The 14,114-nt window shown below is 55.1% G+C and overlaps 1 protein-coding gene across 1 annotated transcript in view; it reads right to left on the reverse strand.

Annotated features, from left to right (window-relative positions):
* The window catches only part of MID2 (midline 2), a 114,106-nt gene that overhangs the window by 22,131 nt on the left and 77,861 nt on the right, over positions 1-14,114 (reverse strand). The window contains exon 4 of the mRNA XM_055818183.1: positions 4,717-4,824. Coding sequence (XP_055674158.1) covers positions 4,717-4,824 — 108 coding nt within the window. The remainder of the gene's footprint in view (positions 1-4,716; positions 4,825-14,114) is intronic.

Consider the following 14,114-nt stretch of genomic DNA (forward strand, 5'->3'; position numbering starts at 1 on the left):
CCTGGATGGGGCTGACCACACCACGGCCATGGGTCCCAGAGCCAAGCTGCAAGCCCAGCAGCAGCTGGGCGATGGAGGTAGGCACAGAGGGGCAGGGGGAGGAGGCAGCAGAGTACATCAGGACAGTTTAATCACTCTGCTCCCTATGCACCAGCTTGCCAGCTCCCAGGAGCACTGCCATGTATGCACGCAGGGTTGGCATGCCGGCAGCTGGAAGCAGGACCAGATGAAGCAGGTAGTGCTTGTTCCACTTGTTACTGCGTGACACTTGGATTTGTTGCCACCACTGTTATCAGGACCAGACATGCAGCCTGCTTCCACCGCAGCAAGAAGTCATGGGCTCCGACTCGCTGTTGACTTAACACTTAACACTCACACATAGTTTGAATTACAGCGATAGCAAATAAAGCTGTGAATCCAGAAACACCCCTGCCAGCACCCTGCAAGCTGCCACACAGCCAACACTCTCCTGCAGCTGTCCTGCGAAACCTGGCCTTGCTCCCCATCTCCCTGGCAGTACCGCCACCCCCCCAGCATCCACGGGGCTCGAGGCTGTCTGCAAACACAGCATCACAGAAGGGTTTGGGTTGGGAGGGACCTTTGAAGACCATCTAGTCCAACCCTCCAGCCACCGGCAGGGACAACTCTTACTAGATGAATGAAGATGCCCAACCCCCTCTCCCCCCCCCCCCCCCCCCCCCCCCCCAGCCTGACCTTCACCAGTCCCAGGGATGGAGCATCCACAGCTTCTCTGGGCAACCTGCTCCAGTCCCTCAGCCCCCTCATCGAAAAACGTTTCTTCCCTATGTCCAAGCTGAATTGCCCTCCTTCAGGTCAGAACTGTCGCCCTTGTCCTGTCGCTACAGGCCTGGTAAAAAGTCTCTCTCGGCCCTTCTTCAGATGTTGAAACGCCGCGCAAGGTCTCCCCGTGGAGCCTTCTCCAGGCTGAGCAACCCCAGATCTCTCAGCGTCTCCTCCTAGCAGGGGGGTTCCAGCCCTCGGACCATTTCTGTGGCCACCTCTGGCCCCGCTCCAACAGGTCCGTGTCCTCCTTGCGCTGGGGACCCCAGAGCTGGGTGCAGTGCTCCCGGGGGTCTCACCAGAGCAGAGCAGAGAGGGAGAATCCCCTCCCTTGACCTGCTGGCCATGCTGCTGGTGATGCACCTGGGACACGTCTGACTTTCTGGGCTGTGAGTGCACGTTGATGGCTCATGTCCCTTTTTTCATCCACCAGCATCTCCGAATCCCTCTCCGCAGGGCTGCTCCCAACCCACTCATCCCCCAGCCTGTATTGATACCACAGGTCACCCTTACCCAGGTGCAGGACCTTGCACTTGGCCTTGTTGAACCTCGTGAGGTTCACATGGGCCCAGCTCTTCCAGCCTGCCTAGGTCCCTCGGCACAACATTCCTTCCCTCCAGCACATCCCACAGACACCCAGCTCATCCCAGTGCCAGTGTCTGGGGAGGCTGGGGGAAGCCATGCAAAGAGCAGGGCACCTGGCCGGCTTATGGGATAAGACATGGATGGACAAAGTCAGCGACACACATTTGAATGATGGCATGGATCACTCCACGGCCACTGCTTCTCACGTCCTTCTCGCTCCCACCACACTGGCAAGATTGTTTCTAAGTAAGAACATGTTGGCTTGGATGAATGACATCCAAGCAAGGGGGTCAGACAAGCAGCACAGGTCACTCCATGTCTGCTTAGAGCACAAGGAGGGACATGTCCATTCAACACCTCAGGGTCTCTCGGACCGATCAGGAGCTCTGCAACTCCCAGCGCCTCAGCAACGACTTGGGGACAGAGAGAGCTGCCACCCTGGGGAGCATCCCGGGGGATGAGGGCAGGCAGTGGCACGCTGCAGCAAGCCGTGCCCCAGTGGCACATAGTGGGGACAAGCATGGGCTCATCTTCGCTAGCAGCGGGCAGGCACAGCTCAAAACGGCAATTTGCACAAGGAAGCAATTCTCCTGCTGGGGCTTAATTGGCTGATGGATGGTTCATTTTATGACCAAGCTTGTCAGAAAAGAATTATCAAAAGGAGCATAAGGAGGAGAAATAACACGACTTTTGTTTCGAGGGAGGACTTGGCAAGCTCTGGAGTAGCTGTCGGCCTCAGGCAGGGAGAGGCAGGAGAGCCCCTACCTTTACCACAATCACTTCCAGGAGCCACTGGTGTGCCTGGACCCAGCTCTCCTCGGCTGCATCCCCACAATGACGGCAGCCTGCAGCTTTAATCCCAGGCAAAGCATCCGCTGTGGCTAAGGGAAAAGGAGGTGCAGGTGCCCTGGCCCCAGGCCAGCTGGGCCGGGCTGTGACACCAGCACCTGCGGTGCCCTGAGTGGGTGACACGGGTGCTGGCACCTGCAGCTGGATCCGTGTCTGGCAGAGTGCTCTTCAGGGCAGCCCAGCTGCCTGCTTCCTTCCTGCTCCTTCTCTTGCATCCTCCTAGTGATTTTTGCTGCCTCCTGGGTCCTTCCCACCTACCCCCACCACCTCAGGGCCAGCATGGGTTATGGGATGCTGCCCAGCCTCAGGCGCTGGTATCCAAGCCCCAGCAGTGCACAAACCTGACCCCTGCCAGGTGTGATCCCAGCCTGGAGCTGCACGTGGGTTCCCCGGTATCTAATCTCTGGTGTGTTTCCAAAGACACATGCACGACACATCTGGGACAAATCCTTTTTTAGGATTACTGGATTAAAAGACACCCGGTGTGGGCATGGCTTCCTTACCTCTAAGGCGCGTCTTCCAGGAGCACAGGAGGCGCCATCTGCCAGGCACCTTCCCCTGGCATCCCTCGCTCCCACCCATGACCAAGCATAAACTTCAGGCAGCTGCTCTGGTCCTTACATCCCTCTCGCTGCCTTGCAGAGCCAGAGTGGCTCCACCTCCCAGCTACCAGAGCAGCCCCAGAACGGAGCAGCCCATTCCTCCCAGGGCTGCTCTCTGGCTGGACACAAACCGCGGTCGCAACATTTTTGCCTCCATACACAGTCCCTCTCAGGCCTGGGGCTGCCACTCTTCCCAGTACCCTGTGCCACTGTGATTGGGCTGCTCCATGCATCCATCGGGCCATTTCTCAGGAAGAGCAGCCCACAACAAATGGAAAACCAAATGGCAATTCAGCAGGAAAGCAGTATTTTTCACTGCAGTTGGAGCACTTCAAACCAGCCACAGTCTCCAGCACTTCCTCCTTTCTTTTGTGTTTGGAGCTTTTTAAACTCTCAGGTATTTGTGGCTGGGGCTGCTCAGAAAGGCTGCTTCCCCTTCACACTTGGCAACTGTTGCTCAGAGGTGTCAAAACCAATGAAGGAAACCTGCCCAGCCTCCCTGCAGCCAGCACCTGCAGCACAGGGGGCTACGGAGGGGCACTGCAGTGCTGCAAACTCGCACTTTTCCATCTCTAGCCCTATTTCATCAGCAAAGAGGCTTATTCCAGTTGCCAGGTAACTTTGGAAACCAGATGCAGTCCCCTCCCCCATACTGCCAGTACCGCCATCCCCACATCCATCTCCCAGTGGTGCAGCACTGGGTTTGCAGCTATGCGGGCACAAGCTTGCTGCTCCTACCCTGGCAATTTACAAGCAGCTGCGGGTTGTTTCTGCTGATGGTTTTGGGCACTAATCAGGGCCTCCCTCCTCTACCCAGCTGCCAGTTTGTAGGAAAGTAACATCTTTGAGCCTTCCAGCTCCCTGCCAAGTATGGCTGAAACGGGACAACATGGTCAAAAGACATCAGGGGGAGAGGGTAGGAAGTGAGAGGCAGACAGACAGATGGACCAGCAGAAGGCACCGTTACATAAAATATGTTCCTTGAAGTGACTGGGATAAAAGCAGGCATCTTAAAGCTTCCACTGCTGCCGAGGGTGTCCAAGAGCCATGCTGGTCGTCTCTCTTGTGTACACATGCAGTGTAACCCACTCCCAAACTTCTGCCTGCAAAAAAAAATCTGTATCTGGGATGATGCTGCTCCCTGGCTTAGCTATTGGCACTGATGGATGCAGAGCTGGACCTTAATGCACATTCCAGCTCAGTAAGAAAGCCAAAGGGCTTGTGCAAGTGTGCTGTAAACTCCCGTGGGCATCCCTCCAGCCTCTCCCCGTCGCACAGAAGCCACTGGGAAAAGCCAGAACACCTGAGACCGCTGGAGGAAGGGTCCAAACACCCCCTCACAAAGAAAAGGGTAAGAAACCAGCTCATCTACAGCTATGCTGCAATGCAGAGCATGTAGCCTCTTCTTTATCTGCAGTGCCAGGTTTGGATGGCCCTTCAATATTAATTCTACATTATTATATTAGCACCATGGTGTTAGAAAAGCCCTAAGGAAGCTGTCTGGACTGATCCAAGCAACTGTACCCATTTGTCATGCTAATCAACGCCCCTTCCTTCCTCCAGCCATGTCAAGTTCGTGCACTGTCCTCAGCAGAAGAGCCCTGGGGACAGCAGCAGCAAGGGACACCGGGACATGCACACCATTTGGAGCAGCAGGGAGGCAAAGCTGTGTGTACCGATGGCTGCCCACAGCAGTTCCTTCCCGGGCAAGGCAATACAGGCTGCTAGCAGCCCCTGTGTGTGCCTGGGACACCCCAGCATCACGGGCTGCCAAACTGCTGGGCTGTGCCCAGACAGGAAGGGCAGACCCTGCACCAGCCACCCCATGGGCACAGGAGAGGACCTCTGAACCGTGGATACACAAGCCAGTCCTCCTTACCTTCGTCTCCTTGATCTTGACAGCAATGACCTGCTTGCGCTGGCGGATGATCTCCATGAGCTCATCACACTCCTCCATCAGCTTAGCCTCATGCATGGCTGTGTTCACCTGGCCAGGAACAGCAAAAGCACACCCTGTTAGGAGGGACATGCTCGTCCCTGAGCCCCCAGCCCCGCAGTGCACTCAGCTCAGGCAGGGAGAGATGCAATATATATCCTCCATGCCAAGCCCCGGCTCTGCCAGCTGCCAGGGCCTGAGCTGGGCAGGAGATAACAGCCCTGCAACACAGACAGAAGCAGGCTGGCTCACCTGCATCCATTGCCACACCAGCTAGAGGAAAGAAAAAGGCTGGAGAAAGGTGTGAAGCCCTCCCAGCTGCACGTCTGAGGTCAGCGCCAGGTGATGGGGCTGTGCTGGGTGGCTTGTGGGGCAGGCACTCCTCCGTCGCAACTGCCCCCCTCGACTCCCCGAGAGTCAGGGGACAGGCTGCAGGGAGATGGCAGCCCAGGAGCAGCCACTGCAGCACAGCCTGGCTCAGCCCTGCCAGGGTGCTGCACCCCCATAGCCACAGCACTTTCCAACATAGCTGGGGTACCAACCAGGCAGAGCTAACACCCCACGCTGGCCTGCACCGGCCCCGCACAGGGATGCTCAGGGAACTCCCCGCCTCCCTTCCCTGGGCAGGCTGTACGTTCTGGGGGGCTCTGCAGAGCCACAGATGCGCTGCCTGGGCTGCGTGACCCCCACCCTGCCCTCAGCTGGAGGTTACCCTGCCCTACCCGTCCTGCTGCGAGTCCGGCAGCACAGGCTTCTAGCAGAAGCAGCCAGCTTTGCCGGCCTCTCAGCTTGCTTGTGCACCGACACCGAGGCAGTATCCCTGTGCTCGTTAAAGCAAGAAGAGGCTTAAAAATGAATGAGAGCACCTGCTTGTAAGAGCTAGGGCAGCCACAGCTTCAAAGCATCTGCAAAAGCAAGACTGAAAGCAACCGCCCAGTGCGGGCAGAGGGAGGGAGCGCCTGCAGAGCCCATGGGGAGCTGCATGGCTGCAAAGGGCAGGTTAGGACCCGTGTGGGGTCTCAATGAAAGGGCTGAACCAGCTCAGGCAGCAACAGCCATGGGCAAGTCGGGCAGGTGTAGCCGCCTTGCCTCTGCTCCGGCCACTCACTGTGCAGGGCTGCAGCCTCAAGCTCTGCAGCATGGTGTGAGGCCACAGTGAGGAAAAACCTTCCCCCTCCTGGCACCGCAGGATGCTCACGGCAGGGTCCACGGGCTCCAGCACTGCCTCGGGGGTGGCTTTCCACCCACAGTGCAGGGAAGCTGGGCACACCACGCTGGTGCTGCTAACCTGGCAGGCAGGGCCAGGCAGGCAGGGTGGCAGCCCCCAGCTCCATGGATGCCTCCATACCCTTATTTTCAGGCACAGCACAGTGCCTGCAGTACCTGCTAGTCACAGAGCACTCCTCAGGAGCCTCTCTTTGAGTAAAGCCTTTTACAAATAGCAATCTTCCCCCTAAAAAAATAAAAAAGTACCAGATGCTGCTGGCAGCACCTGCTGCTCTAAAAAGCTCCATTTCTTCATAGTGCAAAGGTTTGGTAGGATGTGTGCCAAGACCATAATAACTCTTTAAGCTTTCTCCAGCTCAAGGCAAATTTCTTACTGCGCTTGCAGTTCAATTCCTAAACTGGGGCACCGTCCCCTAATGGATTTTCCTCTGGGCTCATGACGAGGGGAGCCTGGTGATGCTCAAACCCATCATCTTCTCCCTACAGCATCCCCTACTAACCACAGTTCCCAATGTGAGACACACAGCTTCTACTGGACCGGCCCCCAGCAGGGTAACAGAGCAAGTATCAAACAGCACTTTCATGATCACGGCCATCTTCCAGATTGCTGCTGATATTCCTCCCTCCCTAACCTCATTCCCGATATGTATGGTTCAGTGGCAAAGAAATAAAATGTGCTGCACAGCACAACCAGTACTCCCTCCAGAATTGCTGCACCAAGAGGAGGGACTTGAGCCAGGAGACGAGGAGACCTTGTGTAGACCTGGGTCAGTCCCACTGGGGGACTGAAGATGACACAGACTGGCCAGAGCCTCCCAGAAGTCACCTTCAGGTCTGACCTGTCCAACCATCTTGGACACAATCTGGCTTCTTCCAGACCAGGTCTGGTCTCCTTGTGGCCTCTGCCATGCAGATGGTTGGCCAAGATGATAATTTTGCTGCACAGCATCTACCAAAACAGGACCTCAAGGAGAACACATACGCTCTCCTTCCCCTGCTAAGCACCCAGCTACCCCCCAGTCAGGCAGGACTTCGCTGGCAGGCCGTGTGGCTCTCAGTGTGCTTCTGGGGAAAGCTGCAAGGGGACACTCCAGCTCCTTGGTCATGAAGGGAGAGGTACTGCTAAAAGGGAAGACCAGCACATGTTGCTCCTTCGTTTGGTCTGGACTGTTCAGTGACCAATTCTGAAGCTTTGCTCTGGAAGATGCCACTCAAGATGGCCTTCTCATCTTTGCAGAAGGGACTGGTAAACCCTCATCACCCCAGGCTACAAAGCCACATGTTCACAGTCCAAGGCAAGGGCAGCGAGCAGCAAGAGAAGGCAGCAGGACACGATGGCGGACTTGTCCCCCGAGACTTCAAAGAAGAGTAGAGAAGCGCAAGCAGGAGTTCCATCAATGATATCCCTCTTCACTGATCTCCCAAGGCCACCGGTGCTTCCGCCCAGGCACCACTGCTGTGGGTGTGAGAGCTATTGGTGCCCAGCCTGGCTCTGCCACAGGGGCCAGGCACATGCCAGGAGCGCCGGGTACGACACTGGTGACCTTAGAGAGCAGGTGCCCTCCCAAGGCAGTCAGCAGCTGGGATGCTGAAGGCAAATCTGAGCTGGGGCTGCCGCACGATGGTGGAGCACATGCCTTTTGGAGAGATGGGATGACCGGGATGGATGCAGGAGCAGCGGGGTCAGCATGCTGGAGGCATAGGGGGGCTCCCCCCCACCCCTCCAAGCCAAAGTGAGCATGGCGTCAGCCCCAGGGGGCAGAAGGGAACAGTGGCATGTTTCTACAAAAAAAGCTGCATGTGTCCTGCTTAATTTAGGCTAATTAATCCCTGCTGGACCTTCTTTCAGGCTTCAAATACACAGGGTTTGTTTTTTTGGTTTTTTGGGGTTTTATGTTTTGAAGCTGAAGGGAAGGCATGCAAAGAGTGCAGTGAAAGCACAGGCAGTGGTTTCAGTCCTCTGTCTCCGGGAGAGACCAGCATCCTCAGGGGGATGGACAGGAAAGGGGAAATACACTTTATAGAGAGGGAACTGAGCTCTGTCGCTTAAATTAAGTAGTGTACTAGAGGACATAAATAGCTTTTCTTCATTTTGTACTCTCAAAGCTGTGTGAAAGAGTGGAGAAGTCTGAAGGCAACCCAGAGTTAAACACATTTGATACAAGATCTTTTTTTAAACGGCCAGCAGATTATGCAACACTGAAGTGGGAGACAGCTGATGGTCTGCAAAGATAACTCCACCAAGAAAAAACAGCGGATAATCTTCCAAATCTGCTGCAAGGTAGCAGAGGGGGGAAATCAGACCCAGGGTTTGGAGCCTGCAGCAACCTGTGCTGGGGGCAACAAAGGCAACAGCACTGCCTTGCAACCCGGGCTGTGGCAGAGGATGCCGACAGTGCGCCTGCCTCTTGAGGCACAAGTACAGACAGAGATAGCCATCGCTCAAATTTCCCAGGAGCGCAAAATCAGGGTTGTTTGCAAGTGTTTGCAGCCCCGATGCTTGCTATTGCCAGAAAGAGTGAGCCCTGGGTACTAGGACTGCAAAAACAACAGCAGGAGGAGAAGCAGGGGGAGTCCTTCAACAAGCACCAGGCTCCCCCTCCAGCCTGGCATGCCAAGCAGAAATCCCGAGCTCCTGGTTAAATGAACGCGAAATCTGAAAACCTGCGCCGGGCAAGAAACGTGCAGCTCAGCCAGTGTTCACTCCCTGGGAGGCTGAAGGCAGATGAAGCTGCAGAGGCCACCACAGTCCCTTTCCCCAGCTCCCTTCTGTCCAAAAGAGGAGCATTTTTCGAGGCCAGGGTCCCACCTCTGAAGTGCCTGCCAAGCACGGAGACAGCATTTCAGACCCGATACAGCTCTGCTGGCAAAAGTCCTGACGCAGGCACAGCTAGACACTGGCCAAACCACTTCTTGTTAGGATGAGCTAGTTCCCAGGTAAATGCTGCGTTTGGGGGTGAAGGCTCAGGGGCCGCTACGACTGTAGAAGAGCTGGACATGGGAAAGAGCTTTTAGACGTAGGAGGAGCGGGGAAACACACCCTTCTCAATGTGTGCGTGCCACAGGGAAATGTGCCAGGGACAACACAGCCCTGCAATAAAAACCAAATGGTAAAACCCAAACCTGGAAAGCGCTCATGCTGCAGCTCGTGGAGGGATGAAGAACATAATCTCAGGCTGAGGCACGATCCACACACGGACAAACCTCCTCCTCCTCCTCCTTCTCTAGAGCCAGGCAGCAGGAACCCAGCTCAGAAAGGGAGCAGAGGACCCTATCCCACCACCACAGTGCTGTCACCCTCAAAACCATCAACAGGTTTTGGCTATGTATCAAAGCAGCTGTGCCCCAGGGGACATGCACCAGCCTGCGTTGAGGCCAGCCCTGTGGCTGCCATAGCAGAGAGGGCCCCTGCCCCACCGCCAGTGACACAGCCAGCATCTCCTACTGCTGCCCCTGATGGGGACATGGGGTGGGTACCACTGCAGCTACCCACCCTGTCATTTTACAAACTCAGCCTTCTTTGTAGGTTTGGTACCCGCTGGCTCTGGTCCACATTTTGACCACGGCCACAGGGTTTACTCCCTTCGCCCTCTCGCAGCAGCAGCCTCCCATGCGCCGCACAGGAGGAGTCACCCCTTGCCACGCCAACAGGCAGCACAGGCTCAGTGGCTTGGGCACACTCGTGACGCCCTTCTCTGGAGGGCCCCTCTCTGTGCCTCAGAGCGCTACTGGCACAGTGTCCTGGACATGCGGTGGGACTCGCACCAAACGCAACTTGATGGGCAGAGTATGCTGGGATTGCATGTGTCTGCCTGTATGCGATGTCCACAAATAGCTCAAAAGCAAAATCCCCTGCATTCGGACTCACGGGGGAGCGTAGAGGGGCCGAGATATTTTTTACTTCACACTTTAATGTGCTCTCTGAAAAGGTGCCTCTGAAGGGCAGGACTGTATATTTAGTAAGGCTGAGAAATGTATTTCAACTGTTATTTTAAGCAGAACAACCAACAAAGCTGAAAACTTCTAAACTATGTAGAAAATGACAGTCTACAGGTCTGAAACTTCCAGAATCACAAAGGAATACCAAATAGCTTTTAACTCATTGCAGGTCAGTCATTAAGATGCTGGAGCTGGATCCAGAGGAGGAGAAGGTTTGGAAGGACATCCAGATGCATCCCTGCTCCATCCCTGGTGGGTCTTAGAGTCAAAGCATGACCTCATGACCTTCAAGAGCAGTGAGGGCTGATGACTGTCACCAGGGATCTGCAAGGACCTTCTGGCTCCTTCTCTGCAAGACATCCATTTTCTACCTATTTTACCACACCACTTCAAACCAATCAAGCCCGGGCAAAGAGAGAGACACCCCTGACAAAAGCCTTTCCTACTGCAGAGCCAAAAATCCTTCTTCTCCCCACCACACCAGCAGAGAGAGCAGCAGGACAAGACGAGCAACAGGGAGCATCAGTGTGGCCACACTCAAGAAAGCCAGCACTACTGCAAAACCCAGCTGTGATTTTTCTGCTCCTTATTCCAGTATCTCAACTCCCTCCTCCTCATGCACTGAGCTGCACCCGACAGTGGCTCGCAGCTGCTGGTGGCACGCACAGCACCGCTAGCACTCTCAGAAAGGGGGGTTGCAATCTCTTCCTCTGTCCAGATCATCAGGACAGCAACAAGGACCTTGTTTGGTGAGCAAAGAACAAAATGCTGATGCTGCCTGCAGGAAACACAGGGGTTAGGAAGCACCCCCCTGACCCAAGAGCCCCAGTTGCTCCCTGAGATGCGGCTGGAGAAGAACAAGCTGCAGGTCCCTGTGCAAACACATCCCCATGGGCTTCGCTACGGGCAAACGACTCCAGCCAGCCCACGCAGCATCCCCACGAGGCAGCTCAGGAGAGTCCTGTGGGAAGCCGCATGGCTTGCATCCCCCAGCAAGGGCCGGTCATGCTTGCTCAGGCACTGGCAAACTCCCCCCACATCTACGTCAGTGATCCCTGCAGCAGCCTGTTTTTACTCTCCGGAAAGGTGCGGGTTCAAGGAATCGCTGCTTAATTTAGCAACCAAAGAAATCAATAGCCCATTAAGAAGAAACTAATTGCAACAGCTTCTCTCCATGTATCACTTCAGTAAACGAAGCTGCAAATTAATTTGCTATTAATTGGTATGTGCACTTTGAAACAACAGTAAGGTATTAACCGCGTTCTTCCTCTAGAATGTTTTCCACAGGAGCGCATCGCTTATGAACTCCTGACTCCGGAGCTGCAGCCAAGAGGCAGCGTCAGTCTGCTGGCACAATCCCCGCACACAGCTCGCACAAACACTTCCCTTGGCGATGCAAACAAAAGATGCCTGATTGCACACTGGGAACACAAAGACTTTTATAGATCGAGTGGTCAAAGCAGCAAGGTCAGCAGAGTCCCTTTCTTCAACAGGATTAAAGGTGATCTCCCCTCTTCCTCCGATGCTTTCTGTAATCCCCTCTACAAAGCCTTTCCTACTTGCTGCTGGCTTAAGCCTGAATGTTGCCATTCTGTTACAGAGCTCAGGCAGGAGAGATTGCAATCGCAGCAAGGATGCAGGGAGGCAGAGTGCATGTGCCTGGGAGGGGGAAGGAAAGCAGAGAAGACAACCACCCGCTGCAATCCAGCAGAAAGGTTTGGATCAGCCGTGCAGGGAAGCTGCTGTCATGGCAAGGATAGAGACATCCCTGACTACATCAAGGGGCTGGGGACAAGTCACTGCCTACACTGCCACAGGGTGAGGCTGGCCCTGAACCGAGAATGCACAAGAAAGGTGAGGAAAATAGCTTGAGGGAGCAGGGTGAGGTTCAGCGAGGATGAGCGCAGGGCATCTCGCTGTCCTGAGGAATGGCAGCCAGGCAGCAGCCTGCAGAGACAGTCTGAGGTGGGATGGCTCAAAAATTACATGGGAGACACAGGTGTGAAAACAGCAGCCACTGCCCTGGGATACAGAAATGGAAATATAGCCTGGAGACAACCAAAATAACCCTTTCTTCTCTCCTCAGAGCACTGGAAGGAGAGCAGAGTATTGCCTTGGCTGGGGAACTGCACCGGTTCAGAGCACTGCATCTCCAAGGAAGTGTGGACAAAAGGGGGACAGTCTGGACTGCAGAGAAACCAAGGACTGTGCTGTGAAGAAACCTGGGAAAAAAATCCCCAAACTAATACTGAAATTATCTCAGCCCCCCAAAAAAAGACAAGGGAGAATGGGCTGTCTGCAAGTATGCTACAGGCTGCTGGAGGGATGAGCAAAATAACTTTCCTTCGGTGTCCACAGCGGACAGAACACGGCAGAGTTACAGGCTGAAACTGCAGCAGGGAAGTTTCAAGTTGGACTTGGTAAGAGCTTGCCAGTATGGAGGAGCATGAGATGCCAGATGCTGGGAAAGAGGCAGCATCTCCATCGCACATTCAGGGCTGGGTGGGACAGCCATTGCCACAATGCATCTTGAGACAGACACCCATGGGGGCTGATCCCTTTCAGTCTTCCTTGGCTGGCACCCTCTGTTTCCACATTCACATCATGGAGTGCCTGGGTGGCTCAGGGAAGAGCAGGATGAGAGAGGCTCTCCCAGGGTTTCTGCCCCAGCTAGCAGCTAATTACACAGCAAAATGGGAATACAGCAGCTGGAGGCAATGCCTGGAAGTCCTCTTTATACAGCAAAGATCGGGAAAACACTCTCACGTTAATAGGAAAAGTAAGGCTATGCCAAAGTGCTTAGGAGGAAAGAGAGACTCAAATGAGTCTTGATTTCACCAGCAGGCTGAGCCTCATCAGCATTGCTTTGGGTCCCCAAATCACCCCAGCACCCCTTTATTCCCCTGGACAGAGGGGCCCTCACTAGCAGCCCCAGCTTGCACCCAAGCCCGTGGAAGCTGTAGGCACACCCTCCGCAGCACGGAAGGCTTGCCTGCAAACATGGCACAGCCCCAGCTCACCGGTGGATGCGGCAGCCCCCAGAAGCATCAGTGCTGGGAATGACAGCCCTGTGTCCCAGAAAGCAGCAGAAAGCACCTGCCTCAGCCCTGCACCCAGATGTTCCCAGCATCACTGCCTGTGCCTTTATCCCCCTCTGACCTGCAGGCTGACTCAAGCTGCTTGGCTTCAGTCCCAGGATGGGGAGCTGCTACACCCAAAACACATCCGAGGTGAGAGCACACCCCAATATTAAATGCTTGGAAGCAGCTATGGAGATTTTATATTGCTTCCTTAGCAGCACCTGCAGACACCCATTGCTTCCCTCCTCTCCATCACGCTGTGGAGAGGACTTCTGCTCAACCCAGCCTCTTCTTCCCAAAACGAAATAGTAAAAATACAATTAATACAGTACAAGCACCCTGGAGATGAGAAGGACCCCTGCCACAGCTTCCACACCTGCCTGGGGATGTGGTTTTGATACAATCTGCTGTTAAGTGACCACAAGTCCCTTCTGGAGCTGGCCACGAGGCCAGCTGGCCCTGCTCCACGGGCAGCCCTGGCTGCGGCACGCTGCGCCGACACTGCTCTGCAGGCACAACCTGTGCTGCCTTCTGGGCCTTCCCGGGTCGCTTGTCACTTTGATATTCAAGTGCTCTGCAAATGCTAACTAGTTTACTTCAACAGCACCCCCAGACAAGAGAAAGGAGGTGTAACTAGCTCAGAGTTTCACAGGGAATTTGAAGCACGAGGCATCACAGTCAAAAGGATTTGTTGTTGCTGGGAGCGCAGCTGGAGATGCCCCAGCCTTTGAAGGCAAGGTGCAGGCTATAGCACGCTGAGTATCCAAAGCAAACTCTCACTAATGCCTTCCAGCTGCAGACGAAGTTTTGCAACACTCGTCCCCAGCGTGTCCCACCTGTGCACTAAAGGGAACGGGAGCCGCCGGCAATGCCACACCAAGTGCAGGAGGCAGCTACGAGAGGCACGACTCTGCTGCCCCTCCCTAGGAGCCCAGCTGTGTTTGCACGCTCGGTGTCACCCGGGCTTTGAGCAAAAGCACCTGCTGTCCTCTGTGCATAGAGCAGGCAGCAGGTCCTCCCTTCCTGAGCCAGCCCAGCAGCCTGTGTCTCTTCCCAGCATCTCCCAGTCATGCCACCCTCTCCTTCAGACCCCGG

Source organism: Falco peregrinus, chromosome 13 (assembly GCF_023634155.1).
Source record: "Falco peregrinus isolate bFalPer1 chromosome 13, bFalPer1.pri, whole genome shotgun sequence".
Lineage (NCBI taxonomy): Eukaryota > Metazoa > Chordata > Aves > Falconiformes > Falconidae > Falco > Falco peregrinus.